The sequence below is a fragment of the Panthera pardus genome, unplaced genomic scaffold (genome assembly GCF_024362965.1).
Source record: "Panthera pardus isolate Hobbes unplaced genomic scaffold, ASM2436296v1 HiC_scaffold_11, whole genome shotgun sequence".
Classification (NCBI taxonomy): Eukaryota; Metazoa; Chordata; class Mammalia; order Carnivora; family Felidae; genus Panthera; species Panthera pardus.
Window position 1 is genome coordinate 75,168,766 of NW_026526666.1, and position 24,213 is coordinate 75,192,978.

Here is a 24,213-nt window from a genome sequence, read left to right on the forward strand (position 1 = left end):
ACAGGGCTTTCCCCGGGCTGGAACTTCAGAATTGAGTGTCAGGATTGAGAGCACTGGTAGGTAAGTGCCTAGCTTTTCACAGCACATCAAGAGCTCCGTGGTCACTGAAGGCACATCTGTCCAGCGTCAGGTCTGGTTCTGGTTGTACTTAGCCACAGAAGCGCAACCCAGGGGGCCTGAGGGACAGCTCTCCGCTGGGGGGCGGCCTTGGCTGACTAGGGAGGTCGCATTCTGTCCAATGTGCGGGATGAAGAGACTGTTCCTTCTTCAGCTGACGTTTTCCATGGCAGAAGGAGTAAACAACCCTCTCCCAGCCACCTTGAGCTCACAGCTGAGAGTGTAGGATGTTTACACACACTACAACATGGTTAGAGCCTGAGGGTCCGGGGTTGACCGGCCCCCGACCACTGACACAGAGATCGGCGTCTGCTCCGGAGGGCCCTGCGACACACGGTGCCCCTGCCTGGGACAACAAAAACAACAGAAACATACAACCACTTGGGTTGACTGAGCAGAAAATTTGCTTCATTTACCCAATTCCTTGTTCTGGGCTAAGTATGCCAGGCTCAAGAAGACAGGAAAAGACACTTCTTCAAGGTACAGAGGCACTGTGGGCTGCCTCAAAGTTCCCCAAAATGACAATGACACAGCCGGTATTGACCCGATACCCTCACTATGTTAGGTGCCCCAATCTATGTTGTGCAGTCCTTTCCTCACTACACTTTGTTTTGCTTGCTTGTCAAGTGCCCTCCCTACTTGAGTGGAAGCCCTATGAGGGCTTAACTCTTGCTCTCCACTGTTCCAGCCATTCATTCCCTTGTAGGTACTTAGTAAGAGGTTGCTGAATGATGGATGGATTTATAGAGCCAGGCAGACAGCTGCAGGTAGGAAAGTGCTTTTTTTTTTTTTTTTTTTTTTTTTAAGTAAGCTCTATACCCAGAATGGGGCTTAAACTCACGACCCCAATATCAAGAGTCACATGCTTTATTGACTGAGCCAGCCAGGCACCCGGGAAAGTGCTTTTTAGCTTAAGTTGGTGTATGACAGTCTCTTGAACCCAACAGCTATTACCAACAGAAAAGAGTAGCTACACTCTCTTTTGTTACCTCTAGGATTTTGTGGTCATGGTGTGGGGAGTTCATGTCCCCTACAGAACAGGCCTTGCCTGGTGACTGGGGGCCCAGGATACTAGGACTGTTGACATCCAGGCTTTGAGGAACTGGGGTCTTGGCATGACAAGATTCCCTAACGGCCACACACCCAGCCTCAGCAGACACTTCTAACATTCTGGATTTCTAAGCTAGTTCTCAAACAAGAACGAATTTTCTAGGTTAATGCAGTCTGTGCTTTAGACCCAAACAATCTGAACCCTGACCATAACCATGCTGAGGCAGAAGAAAAAGGAGGTCCCCTTTATTTTCACTGAGGTCTCAGTTTCCAGAACAATGTAACTGTGACATCATCACCATCTCCATTTCAACTCAACTTTCACCATTATAAATAAAGGCCAGCCTGTCAATTAGCTCTTGGCTGTGGCAGGGATAAATACAGATACCCTCCCTTAACCAAGAAACAAAGGCCAACAGCTCTTTTCAAGGCTCCTGAAATAGGTTCAACATATTTATTTTCCACTGAGAATGCCCTTCTCATTTTATAAAAAAAACATCCATCACTGTAGTCTAGACCTAACTTACAAAAGCTCTTGGGTAATGAGAGGGTGTAGAGAACCAAGAACCCCCCACCCCCCACCGCCACAACCAACTTGAAGGAAGTCAGGGAGGAGGGAGAAACTGGCACCTCCCAGCCCCAACCTGTGATTGCTCTGTCTCCAGTTATCTCTGACTGCAACTGGTCTACAAGTGAATATAGTCTTTTTGCCAGACAAAAAGCAAACCCTTTAAGCATCCCTTTCAAAAGCCAAAATACTCCTTGCCAAAAACTGTGACAGCAGGTAAAAAGCTTCCCCTAAACTGCCCATCACTCCCCCTTAAGTTGTTTATGAACTAGGCAGTGTCTAGGTCACTCTGAGAGTACCAAGTAGAGGCGCCTAGGTTTGTGTTGTGAGGACCAGGCGAGATTGTTCTCGAATCACTGGAATGGAAGGAGGCACATCTAAGGTTCTTCTGCATTATGAAGACTCATCCGGCCAATGGAGGGCAAGCTAGCAAGGGAATGATTATGCTTGGTTTAAAGAAATGGGTGAAGAGAAAATGACATTTCAATGGGCAGGAACTTTCAACTCATAGCTTTAGTGGAGTAGAAGTCAGCCTCAACTATTCTCTGCTTCTAAATAGCCTTTACTGGCTTCCCCAAAGAACAAGAGAAATTTCCAAGCATTTCTTGAGAAGTCAAGGACCTTAGATCTACAATTCAGTATTTCTGGCTAGTTTCTCTCCCCAGCAGTGGGAAATCACCCCCTGCGCTAGGACAATCTCTGAATGACTGGATCAATCCAGAATGGGGCACTTGCCCAGCTTTCGCAGTGGCCTCCCTGACCAGAGGGCTTACGCCTGGAATCTTTTCAGAAGTGGTGACTGACAAATGTCAGAGAATGAGCAGCATCCCAGGGGCATCACTACAGAGTTGTGCAGCCAGCCCCAAACTGAAAAAAGTACATTTGCTTCAGTAGCCAGAAACGAACTGCTGCCTCCTTCAGAAAGGGTGAGTTTTGGAGAGTAGGCGCTTTTAAAGGACTTAAGGAGGTGCCAGCCAATTTGGAGCTTGGGAAAACTTTGAGTCTACAGAGGATTAAAAGTGCTATCTTAGAATTTCAGGCCAGCTTTCAGCAATCTCAACCTTTCAAAGGCCAGGCAGCAGCTGTCCCCAACAGGACGCCAATCAATGGCTTGAACACCTACAAAGACCTGAATCCAGGCAGCAAGGAGCTGTTTCAGCTAGACATACTTTAAAAGGAGATGGATCACAGCATTGTGAGCCGGGCTAGGATGGAACAAGGAACTGTCTGACACCCTGAGTCAGTCAGGCACCGAGGGCTTGAGGAAGGGACAGGACATGACCCTTCCCTGCAGCCAGCTGGTTCAGCAGACGGCCCATAGAGAACAAGCAGGAGTTAGCACAAGGCCTGACTTTGTCACAGAGCTCAACACCTTGTTTTTAAAGGGGGCTTCTGGAACAAATTCCAACAAGGAGAGCAGGGGTATGGTAGCATTTGTTTTGGGGGAAGAGAAGTAGTCGGAGTTCTTGCTGTAGTGACTTCTCAGAGAGGAGGGAAACACCCCAAGAGGAGGAACTGAGCCTGTGGGCACAAACCTGCAATTGTCTCAAAGACGATGCGCAGCGGGGGGACGACCGTGGCAGCCTGCCGCTGTAAACATCCGACTGAAAGCTCCTCTGAACACCTTACAGCTTCCAGTCAAGGATGTTTACAGTAGCAAAGACTGCCCAGAAAGAACGGAGCCGCAGTGAGGCACCTGCTCTAGTAAGGAGGGGACAGAGGATTTGCTGATCCAAAGGCCCCCAGGCAGGGTCAGGATTACAGGTGTCCTTTAAGATGCCCACTTCTATACTTCCTGACTGATTATTAGTATGAGACAGCATAGGACAATGGTTGTCACTGAATGACTCTGTTCTAAGGATAATATATTATGAAATAATTCATTCAAAACACTTAAAATTTTATTAACAAAATAAAGCGAGGAGAACAAGGCACGGCTTTGTTCCTGTCAGACCCTGCCACTATTCCCCAAGTGTCTCTACCACACCGACTGAGTCATGCAATCCGTGTGCCTCAGACAATGAGCTCTACAGGAAAGGGGTCTATTACAACTGCAGTTAAGAGCTTTATGCACCCAAGGTGCTGAAAAGACAATCAGTGTGGCCTTTGGAGAGGGGCAGGCAGAAGAGAGGGAAAGACAGATATTCACATTCTTTCTCATGACTGCTCAGAAAACGGTTTAAGTGGTGGTTCTCAAACTTGGGTGCACGTTAGGCACATCTGAAAAGCTCGACAAAGCACTGATGCCTGGGCCTCCCCGTCAGATTCTGACTCAGCTGGTGTGGGGTGGGGCCCGGACACTAGTATTTTTTTAAACCCTAACAGGTGATCTAATGGATAGCCAGAGCACTATATAGAGAACCGCAAACCAGAGTAAGAGAAAACCAAAGTCCATTCAAATACCACTGGGCACACAGAGAAGCTGTTTCTTTGTATCTGGAAAATCTAAAATCTGTGCCTTGCTGGGAATGTTCTCCCATCCCAGATTAAGAATTCTGAGAAATTCCCTAGGATACCTTGAAATGAGCTTCACTTTCCTGTTTGTAACTTGTCTTTAACTTTCATTTTGTCTACTTTCACTGAAATACCACCTCAGAGGCACTGAGTTAAAAGTATCCATAAATGAGTAACAGAGGGAGATGTTAAGGATGGATCTGGTCTAGAGAAAGAAAAGCAAAAGGAACAGCAAATGACTTGAGAGAGGAAAGGGAGCATATCTGACACCAGCACGCAAGGTGCTCTTTGGTCAGAAGCAGCAGCAATGCCTTCCCGGCTCACCTGACGCTTTGGAGGTTTCAGTTCATCTCTTGGAACAATATCGATGAGAAAGTCAAACTGATCAAATTTTGTAATTGCCATGGCGATATCATTCCTCTGTAACAAAGAAAAGCAGGGTGAAAAATTAGCCTGGGGAGAAACTAGTTCACCTGGCTTTACACCCTCCACGTTACAAGTAAGATAAGATGATGACTTCTAAGCCAAACTCAACAACCACAGCCAAGGCTATAGCTAAAGCAAGCACAGCCAAACTCATAAACTTCACATCAGACTTCACGGAAGATCTACATGTAGCTCATGCTCTACAAGCTAGGGATTTGAGCCTCCAACTACAACTATCACCTCTGCTGGATCCTACACCAGGCCTGCCCCACAATTGTTAAATTATCATCCTCCAGCTAAATTTGTACAAACCTAGCAATCTCAACTGGCAGGTTTCAAGGTTAGGCTACTATTCAATCTTATAATCTTTCTGAATCTCTACTGAAATCCTAATAGCTTTTTACAATTATTTTCTAGTCACTGGATCTATATGTTAGTTCCCACAAGGCTATGATTTTTATTTTGGAATTCAAAGTCACAATGTTAAATCCGTGGTTTATATCTTGTTTAATGTGATATGAATAAGGGGAAGTCTAAAGTTACTAGAATTGACTAATGATACCAAAACCAAGGCCTGTTCCAATGGAATTCTAAGAGTGATACTCCCTTTCTTTAAATAATTTTTAAAATTTTGTAATTAAAAACTAACACATGATCCTTAAGATCTGTATACTTCATTGCATGAAAATTTTAAAGCAAAAAAAAAAAAACAGGAAAAAGTAGTGAACTCTAGTGAGTGATATACATATTGAAGTCTTGAGGGGAAAGTAAACTTTGAAATGCACTTAAAAACAGATGACTTGATGGACAGAGGGACAGACAGATACGGGGATAAAGCAAGTAAACTTAACGGTAGGATCTAAGAGGTAAGTATACTGTAAACTTTGCTTATGTTTGAATGTTTTCGTAATAAAATGTTGGGGGGTAAATGAACATGGTAACAGAAATCCCTAGCAATCTCTCTATATATCACATCTTAAGAGAGGTGACTCACCAGACAAAACAAAAGGGGATGGAAATTTTGTTTTTTCCTTCCCTTGTCTCTGTGATGGCCCCAAGCCACTGAAATGCAAAACTCCAATCCACCCTTCTTGCCAACCACCAGCTTGACAATAACCCTCCAACGGAAGCGGGGCGCATCTTAAGGCCGCCAGGTCTCATTTAAGATCGGTACGATACAGTATCACATTCCTGATGATGTCACCTACTCAAAGCTATCTAAACAGCTCATCTATGGATGGAATTGGGGGAACAGTGGGGGTGGGGAACAAAAGAACACCTCCAAACATACACCAAAGTGTGCTACAGTATTTTGGAAACACAAATATACTTAGAGTTGGTCTTTTTTTTATTTTGCCTTTGTTAAAGCCAGTAGTATTTTACTGAATACTCATATTCAGTAAAATACAGAAGTCTTGAGGACACAGCTTGATGAATTTTAATAAATATATGTACCCACACAGCTATCAACCAGATAAGATTATAAAAAGTGTCCTTCTATCCCTTTCCAATCAACTGCCCTCCCCCCTGAATCTGAGGCAAGCACTACTCTGGTTTCTATCACCACAGATGGTGAGAGTATATGGAATCGTGTGTTATATAATTTTTCCCCCTCTGGTTTCTTTTGCTTAACATAATAATTTTTTCAGATTTCACCCACAGTGTACGGAACAACAGTTTTTTGTTATTGTTGTTGACTAGTAATCCACTTTATGACTATAACCTTTTGTTTCTATATCCCCATCTTGATGGATATTTGAGTTGTCTCCAGTTTTTGGCCATCATAAGTAAGCTTGTTATGAACATTCTTACACAATAACATCCACACTTCAGTGTGTATACGCAGGAGTAGAACGGCTGTGTCACACAGTGGGGATACGTTTAAGTTTATTGGAAAGTGCCAGTTTCCCGAAGCAACTGGACCACTTCACATCCTGACCAGCAGTAAGTACTATATGAGTTTCACTCACTCCACTCCCTCACCAACACTTGGTATTGTCAGTCCTTTTTGTTTTAGCCATTCTAGTGGATGTAAACCAGTGTCTTGTTCTAATTTCTAGTTCCCAGGTGCCAATGATGCCGCACACCTTTTCATATGTTTATTGGTCATTTGGGTATCTTTTTTGAAACACTGTCCAAGTATCTTGCTCATTTTTTAATCTGGACTCATCTTGAAGACAGCTTTAACTGGATCTCTCTAGAGTCATAGGCTTCCTTCACAGCAGCATAAAGTAAGTTCTCAATGTCTAGCTGCATTAGAATGTAGGCTTCCCAAGGGTGTGGGGGTTCTTCCTGTTTTGTGTGAACACTGCTTGGCATACTGTGGGTGTTCAATAAATACTTGCAGAATAAATAAGCACACATCTTCAATTTGGAGGTAAAGGGACGTTCACACACAATGTGAATGTTGATTTTTAAAATAAAAGGAAAATGAAAAAGAAAAGGAAAGGGTTCCCAGGAAGGCAGACAAGGAACAAAAAGGCAAATGAGGTAAGTGAGATGGATTCTCCCTGGGACTGCCCTCTCCTGGAGTCTCACAAGGCTTCCAACCAGAAGTTGTTTACATCTGGAAATAGATCAAACACTTGAGCCTCTGTCTATAGTCAAAGCTCACCAAGTGAAGAGTTCAGTCACTGAGCTGTGAAAAACGTGAGAATTGGCAATTAAGATTCTTGGTGGGGAAATACAATCATGGCTATAGAGTATGCCTGCCTCACAACAGTGGGAGGAATATGCCAATTACACACATCAGCTTGACAGAAACCTAAGGAAGAACAATCTTTGGTCCAAAACGATGCAAGAAAAGCAGACAAAGGCAAGGGCAGTTGCCTGCCCCCTTTCCCCATGTACGTCTACAACATTACCTGTAGAGTCCGGCGCTTGTTATCCTCCGTGTGGATCCAGGCTCGAAGAGTCAACTCTGTGATAAAAATCTGGGCTGCCTTGGCAAAGAGCACAGGGGCTTCTGCACTGATCATCTGCAACAGATGTAGGCCCTCCCTGTCAATCACCAGCATGTTATTCAAACCAGCCCACTTGTCCCTTGCCTCACGTCCTGCCATCGACGATGGGGTAAAGGCTGGAAAATGAGAAGGTGGCAGTCCCAAGAGATTCCAAGGTAAAGTAAATCCTTAAGAATCGGGCAAAGCAGAAAGCAAGCAGAAGAAAGGAAGAGGGAAAAAGAATACTTTTCTAGCAACTACCACATACGTTCTTATTCTCGTAACAGACTTTCAAAGAAACCTAAAGAAACTAGGGTTTAGGAGAGGTAAAGTGACTTGCCCACGGCCAAAGAGCCAGTTAAGTGGCAGCGTTAAGGTCCTAATCCAAGGACAGACAATGTGGGGAAAGATAATGAGTTTGAGAGCCAATGGATTTAGATAAAATTTCAGGCTTCCCATCCTTCTGGGTTTTACTTTTCACATACTGAAAAAGAAGACAACCTTTCAGTGTTGTTGTGGGAATCAAATGAGGTCATGTATATAAAAGCACCCAGCACAGGACCTGGCACTTAGTAAGTGCTCAAGTAATGTAAGCTGCTTTGCCATGTCTGATTTCAAAGTTCAAGCTCTTGGTCAAACAAGGCTCTGAACCCTTGGTGAGCTGGTCTGTGCAGGACAGAGCCATGGAAAGAGCTCTGGAGTTAAGGAAGGAGAAGTGAGAGCTAATAAAAGGGAAAATTGCTGTGAACTGTTAGCTTTCTATACAAACACAAGGGACTATTAGTTTTCAGTGATAAGAAGAGTGAAGGGGCACCTGGGTAGCTCAGTTAAGTGTCCAACTCTTGGTTTCAGCTCAGGTCATGATCTCACCGTTTGTGGGATCGAGCCCCACATGGGGCTCTGCACTGACAGCACAGAGCCTGCTTGAGATTCTGGGTCTCCCTCTTTCTCTGCACCCCCGCCCCCAACTCACGTGTTATGTGTGCCCTCTCTCTCAAAATGAATAAACTTAAAAAAAAGAAAAAGCTGTAAGTGTTGCTCTCTTCCTGAGAGTTGAAATAGGAGGTGGGCGCCTAGGTATACAGAAATAGCCACCTGCAAGGAAACCTCACAGGTTGTCATTCACGTAAAACAGCTCACAGATTGAAAAATTAGAACAAGAGCAGTATCTTTATCAAGCATTTCTTAGAGCTTATATTGACAAACTAAAGATTGCAATAAAATGCTAACTGAGAAGATGGCACTGTCCTGCTGATATAATTTGTGTTTACCCTACACAGTGAAAAGAATGGGTGATTCAAAAAGCAAACAGCAGGGGTGCCTGAGTGGCTCAGTCGGTTAAACGGCCGACCTCAGCTCAGGTCATGATCCTGGGGTTCACAATTTGGGAGCCCTGCATTGCGCTGTGTGCTGACAGCTCAGAGCCTGGAGCCTACTTAAGATTCTGTGTCTCCTTCTCTCTCTGCCCCTCCCCTGCTTGCTCTCTCTCAACCTCTCTCAAAAAAATAAACATTAAAAAAAAAAAGGCAAACAGCATATTATCAACATCTGGAAAACAAGATATCCTTAATTTCCAGAGAAGCACGATATAATAATTAAAACTGTTCAATTTCAGCTCACTTAACAATTTTAGACAGGAACGAAATAAAAAAAGAAACAATAACGAAATTTTCATTTTTAAGCTTTGAGCACTACAAAAATGAGCGAAAACCTACCCACCATTATAACTTCAATATGAATAATAAAAACGAATGTGAATTCACCTTCACGTCTTCATCCAGTTTCATGATCTTCTTAATACGAGCCAGTGGGAGTTCTTGTACTCGGAAATCTTTCTGAAATGAGTAACAAGAGGCACATAAATGGTGGGGACAATCAACAGGGCATGACAGGCATCTTGAAACACTGTGACTGGTTTAGTCCCTCCTTTCAAAAAACATGCCAGGAGAGGAGCTACAAATTAAATGAAGAGAATACAAGTTTCAGAGCAAAATTCTTCTTAACCCATGCAGAGCTTCAGACAATTAAAGGTTTCAGGATAAACTTACAATGCCATCTAACAGTGCCCTCATGAAGAGTAGCCCCAAACAATATCAGATTCTGTGCCAGCACAATATTGAGGTGCATCTTGAGTGCCCACCGCCGCCCCCCTAAGCACACCAACCAGTATGCGATATGTAGATTAAAATGAGACTTTTGCCTCAAGGGCATTCCTTTGAGTTGCTAGTTTTTTCTTCTATTCTGGGACTACAAGGGCAAGGTGCCAGTAGCACCTGACCACTGTGACCCACAGTTGTCTTCAGCCAGCACTGGCTGATATGGGCTACTTCTGACCTTTGCACTAATCTGACACCAGAAATCGGGGAGGAGGGCCTTTCCCATCACAGCAGCAAAGGCCTGGTCTCCGAAGTTTGCTTGGGGGTGGGGTTGGGGGTTGGGGGTTGGGGTGGGAGTGGAAGAGTATGGAGAAAAATGGGTAAATTTTTCAGCTGCCTTTTAGGAACTGCCCTGGGGCTGGGAGGAAACCACGTGACTTTACTAGGGACAGAATTTAGGAAAGGGCTTTCTTACCAGCACTACTCAATTATTTGCGATTTAAGCCCTTTTGATACTATTGGTACTTAAACACATGCCCAGTGATGGATGCAATTCTAGAAATAAAATCAATTCTGGGTTTCAGAGCCGCAGTGAAGAGAAAGGTGCAAAGGGAGAGATTGGCTAAAATCAGCGAAACCCCTACTGGGCCCAGGTGTCAAGTGACTGATTCTATAAGTGGTCTGAAATGTGACTCACCAAACCCAACGTGCTCACCTGGGAATTTGCATCATCACATTATGGAAGGAGCAGCTATTATTTCAGATTTGACATAATGAACATGCATAAGTGAACTTTCTATTCTAAGACCAAAAGAAACTCTCAACTATATGTCAAAGAAGGCAGTGGGGCATTTTAGAAAAACATCACCAGCCTTCCCAGAATCCATTTTTATGACTACAGAAGGAAGAGTTAGTTTTATTAGGATAAAATGCACACCGAGACACTGGATTTCTCCTCACAAACCCAACGGGCTGCTTGGGACCACTCACCAACTCCACAAACCTCCAACACCAATTTTTGTACCTTTTCTCTTTCCAACTTAGGTAAAACAGTTTCCATGAGGCTTCTACTAAAACTACCTCTGGAGTGGCAGAGCTTTACAAGTTCAAATGACTGGAATTTCACCAGAAAAGGACAGGAGGATACATTCCTTCTATACTTATTTTTCTCCTCTTTCATTCACTCATTCATGCAACTCGACCAATAGTGAATGTATGATACCTGCTACTATGTAAAAGATGCAAGTCTATTCTTACCTTTGAACAGATTTATAGTTTAATTGTTAGAGACCGTCACATAAAAAATATAACCCCCTATGCTATACTAGGATGGGGGTGTAAAATCGCAGTGACAAGAAAGGAAATAGGCAGCTGGTGGGGCAAGGGGAGGGGTTGGAATGAACAAGAGGAGCTGGCAAATGTTCCACAGAAGGGCTGACATCTGAACTGTGTCTAAAGGATGTTACAAAATTTGCTTGTTGGAAAAGTATGAGAATGTTATTCAGTCAGAAGCAAAAGTATGGTGACACAAAAAACATGGCCTATTTAAGTTTTAGATGTATGATCTGCGTACAGAGGGGAGCAGCAGGAAAGGGAATGCTGGATTGGGGCCAGACCCTAAAGGGATTTTAAAAAACGTTTAACCACAGAAATCAATCACTGGTCTTCCTTCTTATGTGGCATATCACACAAAATGATGATGCTAAACAGAAATGCTAAAGAGAATGCTGGGGATAATTCCTTTGGAAGGCCTCCCACGGTGATACATACAGCACAAGATTATGACCACAAGATTTAACTCTCTTGCAAGTGTGCTCTCATTGGGCTTGGTTATTTAATGTATTTCCACACGACTGTTCTAAAATTTCTTAACCAAAGCCCAAAGCTGAGAAGACCTCCTTCCCCAACTTGAAAGAGAAGAGTATTACTTCTAGAATTTCCATGAGACTATTTTTCAATCAATAATTCTTCAATCTATTACTTCTAGAATTTCTATGAGACCATTCTTCAAACAAAAACGGGTCCCATCTTGTAGAGATATAAAATGTGGCAGAAATTTACAAAACAACTCTGCTCTAAGTCTCCCTTCCAAAAAGCCTTTTCTTTTGGGAAACTTTATCGTGATCCCCAGACCTTGAGATCTCAAGGCGCAGTGTGTGAAAAGTGGATCTTCATATGTGCGTGTGTGGTTCATTATTGCTGACAAGACCCCAGTCTTCTATAATCTCATCCTACCTTTTCAGTCACGTGTAAGGGTTTACGACAAGCTTACTGGAGAGGGGAGCCCTTTCACCAGCAACAGGCTATGGTCCACTAAATTGCCTTTCAATTCCCTGCTCCCCTTATCAATGGCAGCCATGCAACTGATGTGAATAGCATTTAACTTCTCCTGATGCTGATCCAAGTGGACGAACAATTGACACATACTGACTTTTCTTTTGTACCCTTGGGAGTGATATCAGCAAGGGGGAAGAACAGATTCACTCTCAGAAAATTCTCATGATCCTGACCACAACCAAAGAACTACATTAAAAACACTGCCATCTGAAACCGCCGAGTTTCAAGAAGTCTGAATTCACTCACTGAGAATCTGGAGCCAAAGAAAAGTCAACGGGTCTCAGGCTGCACTAAAGAACATCCGAAGTTTCAAATAATGATGAGAAATCTTTTCCAGTCCTACCCAGTCAGGCATTCCAGCAAAGTCCATGTTCTAATCCTCTCCAAAGCACTGATTCTCAGCCTTGGCTGCATGTTAGAAACACCTGGGGAGCTTCTGAAAATCAAGAGGCCTGGGCTCTACCACAGACTAACTAACTGAACAAGGAACTCTAGGGGGCATCAAGTGTTTTGAAAACTCGCCTGATGACTATGACCCACAGTGAGAGTTAAGGACCACTGCTTTAAAAGCCTTGCTACTCAAAGTGAGGTCCTCAGACCAAGCAATGGCATCACCTGGAAACTCAAAAGAAATGCAGAACTTAGATTCCACTCCAAACGTACTAAATCAAAATCTATATACATATATATGTGTGTGTGTATATATAATATACATACATTATAATATATATATAATACATATACACACACATATAAATATATATACATATATATTTTATTAACGTTTATTTTTGAGAGAGAGAGAGAGAGAGAGAGCGCGCGCACGCGCAAGCGAGAGCCAGAGTGAGCAAGTGATGGAGGCAGGGCAGGGGGTGGGGGCAGAAGATCTGAGGTGAGCCCGGCACTGACAGCACAGAGCCCGATATGGGGTCCGAACCCACGAACTGAGAGATCATGACCCCAAAATGAAGTCGGATGCTCAACCAACTGGGCCACCCAGACACCCCTCAAAATCTGTATTTTAACCAGATCCTCATCTGGTTCATATAGACAATAAACTTTAAAGAGGCGCTGCTCGACAGGAAGGGCTCAAACAGCACAAGACCTGTTTTGTAACAGCCCACCAACCTTCATCTCCAAGTTCTTGTTTAAACGGTTATCTGGCTTGATTGTAATGTTAGAAATGTCACCGTCCAATCTGAAGGCACCAAAAAATAAGATGTAACTGGCAATTAAAAGAAAGTGGCCTACGCATCAAATTACAGCTAACTAAAGGCTGAACGGAATGGAGGGAATAAGAGGAGGAGATTTTTCAAGATTCAGCATTGCTGCACTTCCCCACCTGCCCCCCAAAATATGAAGTTAGCTTTTTCTTCCCCACTTTCAAAGAGGTCTAGAGGGATAAAATTCAATGCCAAGAAGTCTGTTAATTATCGTTCCCAGAGCTCTGTTGAGCAGGAATACGGTACTTTGCACAATCATCCTAGTGTACATCATTTTGGTATGATTTTTAACCAATTTCAATCCCAACTGAACATCACCTGGATTTATGGACAATTACAGAGACTTTTAAGAGCGAGGAGAACATAATGGCCAAGCTGAGATGAAAGATAAATTGCTTTTGCAAAGCTGAGACCAAAATGATTGGGTCCAGTGTTCCCAATGCATCATGAAATAGATCACCTAGCAAATTTCAATTTGTTTTTAGAACAAATTTGTCCCAGTTTTAGAGGGACTCCAACACCTTATGAATATTCGCAAAACCTTTATTTACATTTGGACAGTTTGAACCTATGGATTTTTTAAAAATCTGTTCGAAATTTTGAGATGTCAACCTAAGAGGCTCTGACATATCTGAAGAAGTCTGGTTGTAAGTACTGTTGAGTTCTGGAAAGGCACAGATTAAATACTAAAGTATTTACATAGTCAGAGAGGAAGATGCCTTTATGTGCTGCAGGCAGAGGAGAAAGAAGGGTCCTACCAAAGGAAAGAGCACCCCAACTTTAGTAGACCGCATCCCTACTTGAAGTCGCCACTGATGTTGCCTCACACTCAATCTCAAGTAGGGGAGTCTAATTCACTTAAATATTTATTGTGCACCTATTAAATGCCAACCGCTGCTCTAAGCATCTAAGCGTTCCCATGGTAGTGGTCCAGGAGTCTTTTTCAAGGGGAAAAAAGCTTTAGCCATCTATAGAAGAATCATTAAAGACAACTGTCCTCCTTGCTGGTCTTTCTCTTCATTCATAAAATGTGAACTAAAACTGAATCCCTCAGAGTAACCCACTTTGAACCTCTGGTAGACTAGCTGTCTAGAGAATAAAGTTGGTCAACACCACCATCTGCTTTTTTGGCAATCAAACTTGCAAATTAAACCAAGGCGAATAAAAACCAAAGCCCAGAGTCTCAAAGAGATATGTGAATACACATGTTCATTGCAGCATTATTCACTATAACCAAGAGGTGGAAGCAACGCAAATACCCACTGACAGATGAATGGATAAACAAAACGTGGTATACACATATATACGGAATACTATTCAGCTTTAAAAGGGAAAGAAATCCTGTCATAAGCTACAACATTACACTAAGTGAAATAAGCCAGTCACAAAAAGGACAAATACTGTACGATTCCACTTATGGAAGGTACTCATAGAGTGGTCAAATTCAGCAACAGAAAGTGGATGGTAGCTACCAGGGGCTGGGGAGAGGGCAAAGGGTAGTTGTTGTTTCAGGGGTATAGAGTTTCAGTTTTGCAAGATGAAAAAGTCCTGGAGATCTGTTTCACAATAACGTGAATATACTTAACACTACTAAACTATACATTTTAAAATTGTTAAGATGACACAGTTTGTTACATATTCTTTTCCACAATTAAAAAAAAAAAAAAATCAAAACTCAAACTACAGAAAAATGCTGAGCTTGAACCTCCAGAGTTTATTTGGCCACTTGCCTGATCCTGAATTTTTGCTTCCATGCTCAAGCTGGAGTGTCGACTTGCGGCACTGGCCTAATCCCACCACAGCCCAGGAGGGCACTAGCTTTATGCCTGGCTGACTCCTGCACCAACACCTGATAAGCGTGACTGAGATTACCCACTCAAAATATGAGCAAAATACCCTACATTTTACTTTATCATTTCTTTTTCTCCTCTATCTGAGACAGTATAGGTAACCACCACCTTTACACTAAATAAAAGAAACAATGACTTTTCAGTGGAAATTCATCTGTGAATGCAAGCCACTCTGAGAAAAGCCAAGCCAAATTCAGCTGCTGAAACGTCCCATATAAACAAACATGACCTACAGGTACATCAGAATATGAACCTGTTTTTTTTTAAGCCCTGAAGTCAGTGGGGCCTTTACCACAAAGAGAAGTTATTTTATTTTATTCATTCACTACTTGTTTATAGAGTCTCTCTCTCCCACCAGGATGCATGTTCTGTGAGTGCAACGATCTTGTCTGGCCCACTACTGGATCCACGGTAAGTAGCACAGCCACAGTAGGTATATAATGAATATTTGCTGAATAAGCAAATAAACTGACCTCCTACGTCTGAGATTTAAAGACCACTAGCTCTAAGAAAGTGCAACATGAGTTCTACATTAGGAAGGAGTCCGGTATCTGTTCTGCTAGGATGCTTAATGCCTTCGGGCAGGAATGACACATCTAAAACAGAGAGATCCTTCAGTATTTGCTAAAATGACACCAAATGGAACAGTCTTCACTAAGAAAATAACACTACACTCTTGAAATATTTTCATTCTAATGAGTCTCACCTCCTTCTACCACTGTCATACCACTTTACTCCTCCCCTCACCCCTATTACTCACACAGTAACCTCCAGCCACTCTGAACTTCTTGTTGTTCCCTGAAACATAAGGCCCTCCCCTCTGGGCCTCCAGGCCTTTACGAATGCCAATCTCTCTACCTAAGATACTCTCACACTCATCCTTTCCATCTGGTGAATGCTTCTCCTATTTCAAGATCCAAAAAAATGTTCCCTTTACTTAAAGCCTCCCTAACTCAACCAGGGAGGAACAAGCACTATGTCCTCTGTAATCCCGTAGCACTTTGACTTTTACTGCTTTAGACTCATCACTGTGCCTGCCTCAGTAAGTATATTCACTATTATATTCAATAAATATTCACTGAATAAATGACTCTGGTTGTAATTACTAGATTGTAAGCCCCTCAAGGGCCAGGGTTATATTTGATTCTTCTAAGTCAGTGGTTCTCAACTGGATGATTTTAGCCCCCAGGAGACACCTGCCAATGTACGGGGACGTTTTTGGTTGTCACAACTGGAGAAGATTGTTACTGGCAACATGCGTAGAGAGGCCAGAGATGCTGCTAAACATCCTACGATGCACAGGACAGTCCCCCACAGCAGAGAATGATCCAGCCTAAATGTCAATAAAGCTGCTGTGCAGAAACCCTGATCTAAAGGGTATCTTTTAACACCTAGAAAGAGTGCCTGCTTACAGATTTGTTGTTGAATAAATTGCCCAACAGCATTTATGATTCCAGAAATTTGGCAGGGCCACTGAAACAGGACTAAGAAATGAGCTACAGCTACTGAAGGAAGGTGAGAGCTCTGTTTTTCCACATTCTCTAAAAGATATGCCTCACATTAAGCTATCTCTGCATCAAAGCATCCGCTATACACCCACATGCCTAAGGAAAGCCACTAAGATATAAAAAGAAAACCCCTGTAGTTACCTCACTAAGGTAAATTACATCTTCATGTTCCCACCCAAAGGTAAGGAATGAACTATGCCTTTGTAAATGTACTTGAAATGAAAAACGTTTTACTCTCAGTTATTCATCTCATAGTTCTTTACACTCCACAAGCTTCTCATTCTTACTTACCACTGTTAAATTCCGGATTTCTTCCATGACACGAGGCCAGAAGGACTGGAGGCTTTGCTGGGCATCACTGCTGCTAGTGCCACCAAATCCTCCTTCTGTGGACATTCTGACAACTGAAAATAAATACATACATAAGATACATTAGAAGTAATAACGGCAGACTTTCTGTTCAGGTTATTTATATCTTTCCTTATGGCTGTTTTCACAAATTCATTCAATTTTTCAATCTGAGAAGGTACATAATTGTGAAGAGGCTCCTGACACAAACTTAAATGTCAGCAAAAACATATGGAAAAAGTTTTCCCTTCTATCCAACCTATACCACAGACACTAACAAGGAGCTCTAACTAGAAAACCTAAAATTACTAGAAATCCAAACTGAAATCTTAATGTGAATCAGGCCTTTTAATGTCTTGTCTTAGGAGGGGGCAAAAAGGGTACTTGGTTGGTGCTCTAGTCTGGTCCATAATTTTCAATGCCATTCCCTTCAATGTTTTTTCAAGTTCAACATGGTTTCTCACATTCCATGTCACAGCCTGCAGCAGACATACTGAGGGTCCCAGTGACTAACACTGTATAGAAATGTAAACCCAAGTCTTAAAAGTAAGAGCCCATTTTATTCCTTTGTTTCAGACACCGTGGCCCCATTTCTTTGAGGCTACTGATGATTATTATTCCTTCTACTCTCAAGCTAATCTGCCTCCAAGGGCACAGAAGCACTGAAGCCTTGGCCAATAATTGAGTGGGTGGCACCAAGTCTCCAAACTGGAACCACTTCCCAGTTCTTTCCTTACCTGAAGCCTTCTGTCAGGAACAAAGCCAAACAAAGCACACTGTCAACTGGACGCTTTAAAGGTGGTTGAAAAATAACAGGGAATTAAATTTAGGATGAAGAAAAGAGGGTCAAAACCTGCATGCAGTCAACTGCTTTTGTGATGGGGGAGGGAAGATGAATAAGAACCCCCATATCAGTTAGAACGGTAGATGATACTATAAAGTCTTCAAAGATTTACGGTGGGAAAGTAAAAAACTCCAGATGGCATAAATGCTTATCTGGCAAATACTTAAATGCAAGAAACAGTTTAATTAAATACAAAGAACAAGAAACTTAGTGATGTCCTAAGAATTTCTATTCTGGGAAATTATTTAAAAAGGTTTAACATGCCAGTGACAGGATGCTGGCAGAGAGCTATGTAAATCATTAAGAACTAATTCTGAAGGGCTGAAAGAAAAGCACCAAAGCCAAGCATCACGTGACCAAACGTGTTCCTTTCCAGACCCTGTGTGGACGCACACTGGGCAGATCACTCTCCGTCAGCCGAGTGGAATGAGGGCTGATAAATCATCGGTTTAGACTGTGAGGGTGTTTTGATTCCCTCTTAAATATTTGCCGGGATTGTCCTAGAGGTCTCTCTCTTTTTTTTTTTTTTCTTTTTCCTTCTAAAGGAAATGATGAGAGGAAAGAAATGGAAGGAAAACAAGAGTACAATCTTCAAAGCAAATTTCACTCTGGTGTAATGACATTAGTGGGTGATGATGTAATGGGAAAAGATTTGGAGCCAATTTCTGGTGGTGGAGGCCAACAAGCAGCTCCATACATCAACAGAACTCTAAGTACTAGGAAGCAATATGATCCTGGAGTTTCTGGAGGGAATTAAAGTGAAGAGTGTTGAATCACAGCTGAAACGACTAGATAAAATCTTTAGTCCTCAATAACCAAGTATGGTCCTCTCAACTCAGCTCCCACGACATTTTCATTCATCATTGTATGCACATGGCCTATACACTATTCTCTTAGATGTACTGAGAACAAAGAAATCAAAGTAATCTAGAGAAGTTTTTTTTTTTTTTAATTTTTTTTTATGTGTATTTATTTTTGAGACAGAGAGAGACAGAGCATGAACGGGGCAGGCAGGGGCAGAGAGAGAGGGAGACACAGAATCTGAAGCAGGCTCCAGGCTCTGAGCTGTGAGCACAGAGCCCAACGCGGGGCTCGAACTCACGGACCGTGAGATCATGACCTGAGCCGAAGTCAGACGCTTAACCGACTGAGCCACCCAGGCGCCCCTAGAGAAGTTTATTTTTATTAACAGATATCTACAAGGTACTCAGGACAATGAAGACTGTATGTAACCTTTTAAAATGGAATAAAAAATCTTTCCAGAAATAAAAATAAGTATCAAAAAACTTAAAAAGAATCTAACTTTTTATTGTATAGATCCATGGATAGGCCTGATCTAGCAAAATTTGCCACACAAACTGCTACAGTCAAAGGAGGAAGATGAACCATTGCCAGTGTGATATTTTTGTATACTTGCTAGTGACGGGTAGATTCAGTTTGAGTGCAAAAGGTCTGTGAGATTTAGAAAGTTGGTAACAAGTTTTGGTTGTCCTGTGATCTGTTCCCACAAACATTACAAAGGTGCTCAATTCAAGAAGCACCTTTAAATTCTGTCTGTGGACAGTATGCTTTTAAATTTTGAACTATCCCAACTAAGGATGTGCTGGTATGATCAGTTCCCAAACATCTGTGCAGTCAATAGATTATCAATGAACCTGGCTGGCTCAGACCCACACACTGCTGGGAGTGAAGGTTAGGTACAAAACAGAAGTTGTCAAATATTTCTAGAATTGAAAAATGTACTAAAGGTTAAATATCTAACTTCAGATGCCCATCGGCATTAGAAAATCACAGACAATGGCAAAATATAGTCAATAATAATGTCCTTTGTATTCTATTGCATCACAGAAGTTTAGGACTGAAAAAAAAAAAAAAAAAAAAAAAAAAAAAAAAAAGACATCAAAAGCCACCAAGGCCCACCTATCTAAAGAACACTGCTCTACTCCAACCTCTGCCAAACCTCCTCAATCCCATCCCAAGTGGTCATTCAACTTCAATATGAGTATCTCCCTCCCCAGTTTTGGGAAAATGGCTTGCTGATAAGGCATTCTTTTCCATCTTTGAACAGCTCTCACTGTTCTACTTTACATTAGGTTTTATTTTCAAAGTTCCACTTGAGCTTTGGATTTAGAGTTATAGGCTTTATGATTTTTCCATCCAGAAACCTCTTTTTATAAATTTCTGACTTCAAAACCAAAGGTATTCTCATCAGAAATGGAAGATCTCATTAGGAGCAGGATTTCTAGCATCTCTGCACAGAGACTGCTTCTCGGCCTTTTGGCTAAGATCAAGTGTAGCATCTTTGCACAGAGATGATGAGTAGGTAATTCTGTTAATACCTCTTTGTTACTGTAAATTCCAAGAAAAGGTGACTACTTTCATTCAAAAGGTTTTCATTAAAGCAGATCTGGTCATTACACAGGGCTTTAAAAATTAGACCAAATCTCAGGGTGCCTGAGTGACTCAGTCAGTTAAGCATCTGACTCTTGAACATGGCTCAGGTCACGATCTGATGGCTCCTGAGTTTGAGCCCCACATCGGGCTCCATGCTGACAGTGTGGGGCCTGCTTGGGATTCCCTCTCTCTGCCCCTCCAGTGCGGGGTCTCTCTCTCTCTCTCTCTCTCTCTCTCTCTCTCTCTCTCAAAAAAAATTAATTGAAAAGAAATTAGACCAAATCTCAAGCAACAGATTTTATAAGAACAAATTGGTGTTCTCAATATTTTCCCACTGAGGCACAGGATTAAAATAATGAAACCTAATCAGCATTTTGCTCACCAAACACCCCAACAAGTTAAAAAAAATATAAACTGACCTTAATCTTATTACTTCTGATTTTAATAATACATTAATTGCAACTGAGTTGATTCTGCCACAGAAGTAGCCTATTCATAACATTTACAGCTCATGAAATACATGCCAGATTCATTTTCTAGAGTAATGAGAGAAGGTATGTTAAAAAGTAAGAAAGATTTATATTCCAGGATCCTTTTTATTCCATGTTAAATTGCTATCTCATCACAGGACAAAGCTATTTATACACAGTTGACAACAAAACTGCTTTAAGATCAAGCTGTATTAGCTTTAGATCACTCATGAGACATGCAGCATAGAATTTCCCAGATTTAATTATTAGTATTAGATTTACCATTCATGTTAATTACTTCATACTACCTGAATAAGATGTTTAACTATTTAATAAAGACATAAGGATCAGATCAAGTATACAGAACGGTTGTTGCCAGAGGTAATCTCAACTCCCAATATCGATTAATTTACCTGCTTTTTTAAAAACAGTTTGCTTTCCAAAGCTAGAAAGAGAAGAATCAAGGTCCATCACAAAAAGGCTGTTTCTCCAATGCTCAACTTAACAGCCATCTGTCCACAAGTCTTCTCTAAACATCCCCATCCGGACGTGATCACTCCTTCCTGTGAACCTTCAGGGCCCTTGATCTGCACCTCTTTCTGCCTTCACCAGATTATCTTGTATGATCATTATTTATGTGTATGTCTTATATTTCCCTTTCTGGTTTACAAGCTCCTTCTAGGTAGGACCTAAATATGATTTATCTCTGGATCCCTCACAGTATCTAGCACCCAGTTTGATTACTTCTGAATGAAGAGGCAAGAGAGTTGCTGGGTATGGCCTGAGAAAAAGAGGTCTCTTGAGAAGTGTGGCCCTGAAATAGACTTAATGGATTGCCTGAACAACCAAAGGAAGTGGTTATAGGAGCTATTCTGGGAAGCTCAGATAAAGGGGGTTCTCTCTGGGCCTTTAAAGTAAGAAGGACAACAATGAGAAATCCACCTGAAACTTACTGAAGTGAATTTAAGATAAAAGGGCAGGGTAGGAAGGCCACACCCCCACACCCCCATACACACCTTGTGCAAGTTGCAAGGCAGACTGGAAAGCCTGGAAACATGGGTGCATACCATTCCCAAGTGTAAATCTTTGGAAAGACAGAACTTTGTCAGGAAGGTGACCACGATAGATTAGAAAAGTTTGAAAAATTAATGACAAAAGGTAAGTAGGAGGAGGGCAAGTATCTCTGGCCATACATTAGCAGGAAGAGAAGGAGAAAAGCATGGAGGAAACGAGATGATTCAATCATATCATTCAAGGATGGAAAATCTAGCTGTCACTCTAATATCCAGTTACTCTATCATTGATGAAGAAAGAAAAAGAGACCTAAGCAGTTTTCAAAACATCTCAGAACAGAGTGTTCCTCTTTTTAAGATCTTGGAAATATTCCAAGCTCTTACTCTTGACCAGGTACCACGATTCACCAAATCCTCCCTCAGTGACATGCCTAGACATGAAACAGGATGTATCAAAAAGATCTACCTCATAAAATTATATAGAAATGTAAGTTTTATTGCAATATGCTCTGGCTTCTAAAACTCTGTACCTTTAGACTTTAGCTCTCTTTTCTTGGCACATAACCTCATTCGCTCTATGAAAGTCCTTTACAATATTCCTAAACCCACTTTATAGCTCTTTGAAAATAACTAAAACCAAATAGATGTTGTTGGGAGATAATACCTAAAACCCTAATATAACAACTGTTCAAGGAAAAAAGATCAAAGAAAGCTCCCTTGAAATGAAACCCAACCCTTGACCAATGCTGCTTTCTATTAAAGTACTAGAGCTGACCCATTCCAGGCAGTCAGGTTTCACCTAAAAACAATACTCTTACTGTCAAATGCAAATATATCTTAGCCCAGTTTTGACTGAAAAACAAATCTAAACATTGGTACCACCATTTCCTTTTAATGACCGCCCCCCAATCCAACTTGCGGCCTTTAGGCTATAAGCAACCTTAATCATTCCTGTGTATCTCCAACTTAACATGTATCAGTTATCTCCCTATGTGCAAAGCACATACCTTCTTCACTCCCTTTTGTGTCTTGCATTTTGAGCATGCCTTCCTCTGTCATTAGATGACATGTTTTTTATCTTGCCCAACTGCCAGCATTTTTGCATGCCTTTTATTACATTCCAGTACTGTTCAGATATTTATTGTAGTTAGCTCCAGGTTTATTTGAAATAGCCAAAACTGTTGGAATGTTATATTTCAAATGGTGAGAGAGCGATACACAGAAAGAAAAAAAAAAAAAAAGAATGTTAATGTGAATTACTAGATGGATAAGAAGGGGGTAGGATTTAAGCTTATTTGTGCTTGCTATTTTAGATATTCTTCTAAACTACAAAGAAAAGTGTAAATGACATTTGAAAACTGAGACTTTTGAAACCAAACAATTCCACCAACAGTCAATTTGGTTCTAAAGTTTGTACAGATGGACCCATCATCAATCATGGCTAAAGAGTATTTCAAACCTTAAGGAGGCATGCGTTCTCTACAATAAAACCAATCTCAAATCAACAATTTCAGGAGAAAAACAGCATCACTCTGGAAATTAAAAGACCTACGTCTGTGAACTGGCCTACTGCCTACTAATTGGTGGCCCTGGGCCAGTCATTCCACTAAGGCACTCCAGGAGCAATGTATACTCACCATGCAGGCCAAAGGGGTGGTCTGGTATGGAAGACCGACACTTCACTAGTTGATGTAATAAATGAATGAATACAAAAGAAGGCAGGGTGACTAGAGAGAAAAGAGGGGTCAACAATCTTTATTTAAGCTCATCTAAGGTTTCTACTTAATCACGCAAGAAAGCACTGAGGGTAGTGCCAGAAACCTTCTTACTTAAGTTCTAACCCCTTACTTGACTGTGTATCAGCTAGTCATAGTTACTATTCGCAGGTGATTATACAGTATCCAGTACTATAAGAATGAATAATGCAGCCTGACTAAAGACCCCTTTCCCCAACCCTGATTAATGTCAAGTTCAATGTTTGAGGGTGTGTCTGTTTTTAGCTCCAAGAGGCTAGGTATGAAGTTGCTTTTCAAACTGCCTACTAGAAAAACCATGCTTCCCAAAAGACGAAGGGTTGGAACTAGCTGCACATTGCTCTCCCCAAAGATCTGTTCACAAGGACACATTTTTAAATTGGCAGCAGAAACACTTTGCTTCAAAAACAAAAACATGTTTCTGTTTGCTATCTACTACAACATAATCTTTTAAACAAGGGCCAGATCATAATGCAGTTATAACTAGAAAATAAATGAAGGCACAGCATCTGGTATAAGCAATGAAACTTATAGGAAGGCATGAACAAAACATTTTAAGATTTGTTTCTGTGGAATGGAAAATGATGTGTAAACATCTTACTTCACACACTTTCTTCATTTCTTCAGTAATGTTCTTAAACCATCCCTCCATACAGGACAGCAATAAAACACTATTTTGTATGTTGGAGGAAAAAAAATCAAGTATTTTAGTGAAGTATTCTAAAGCAAGGGTCTGTGAACTACAGACCACAGGCCAACTTTGGCCTGCAGCCTGTTCTCAAAAAATAAGTTTTATTAGAAGACTGCACCGTCATTCAT

The 24,213-nt window shown here is 41.6% G+C and overlaps 1 protein-coding gene across 4 annotated transcripts in view; it reads right to left on the reverse strand.

The window, feature by feature from the left end:
* Positions 1-24,213, reverse strand: part of NFYC (nuclear transcription factor Y subunit gamma) — a 67,069-nt gene that overhangs the window by 12,263 nt on the left and 30,593 nt on the right. For all 4 annotated transcript variants that reach the window (XM_019429138.2, XM_019429139.1, XM_019429140.2 and 1 more), the window contains 4 exons: positions 16,863-16,975; positions 9,321-9,392; positions 7,480-7,593; positions 4,514-4,609 (listed from right to left, as the gene is read on the reverse strand). In XM_019429138.2, coding sequence (XP_019284683.1) covers positions 4,514-4,609; positions 7,480-7,593; positions 9,321-9,392; positions 16,863-16,967 — 387 coding nt within the window. In that variant the 5' untranslated portion in view covers positions 16,968-16,975. Of the gene's footprint in view, positions 1-4,513; positions 4,610-7,479; positions 7,594-9,320; positions 9,393-16,862; positions 16,976-24,213 lie in introns of those variants that run through there.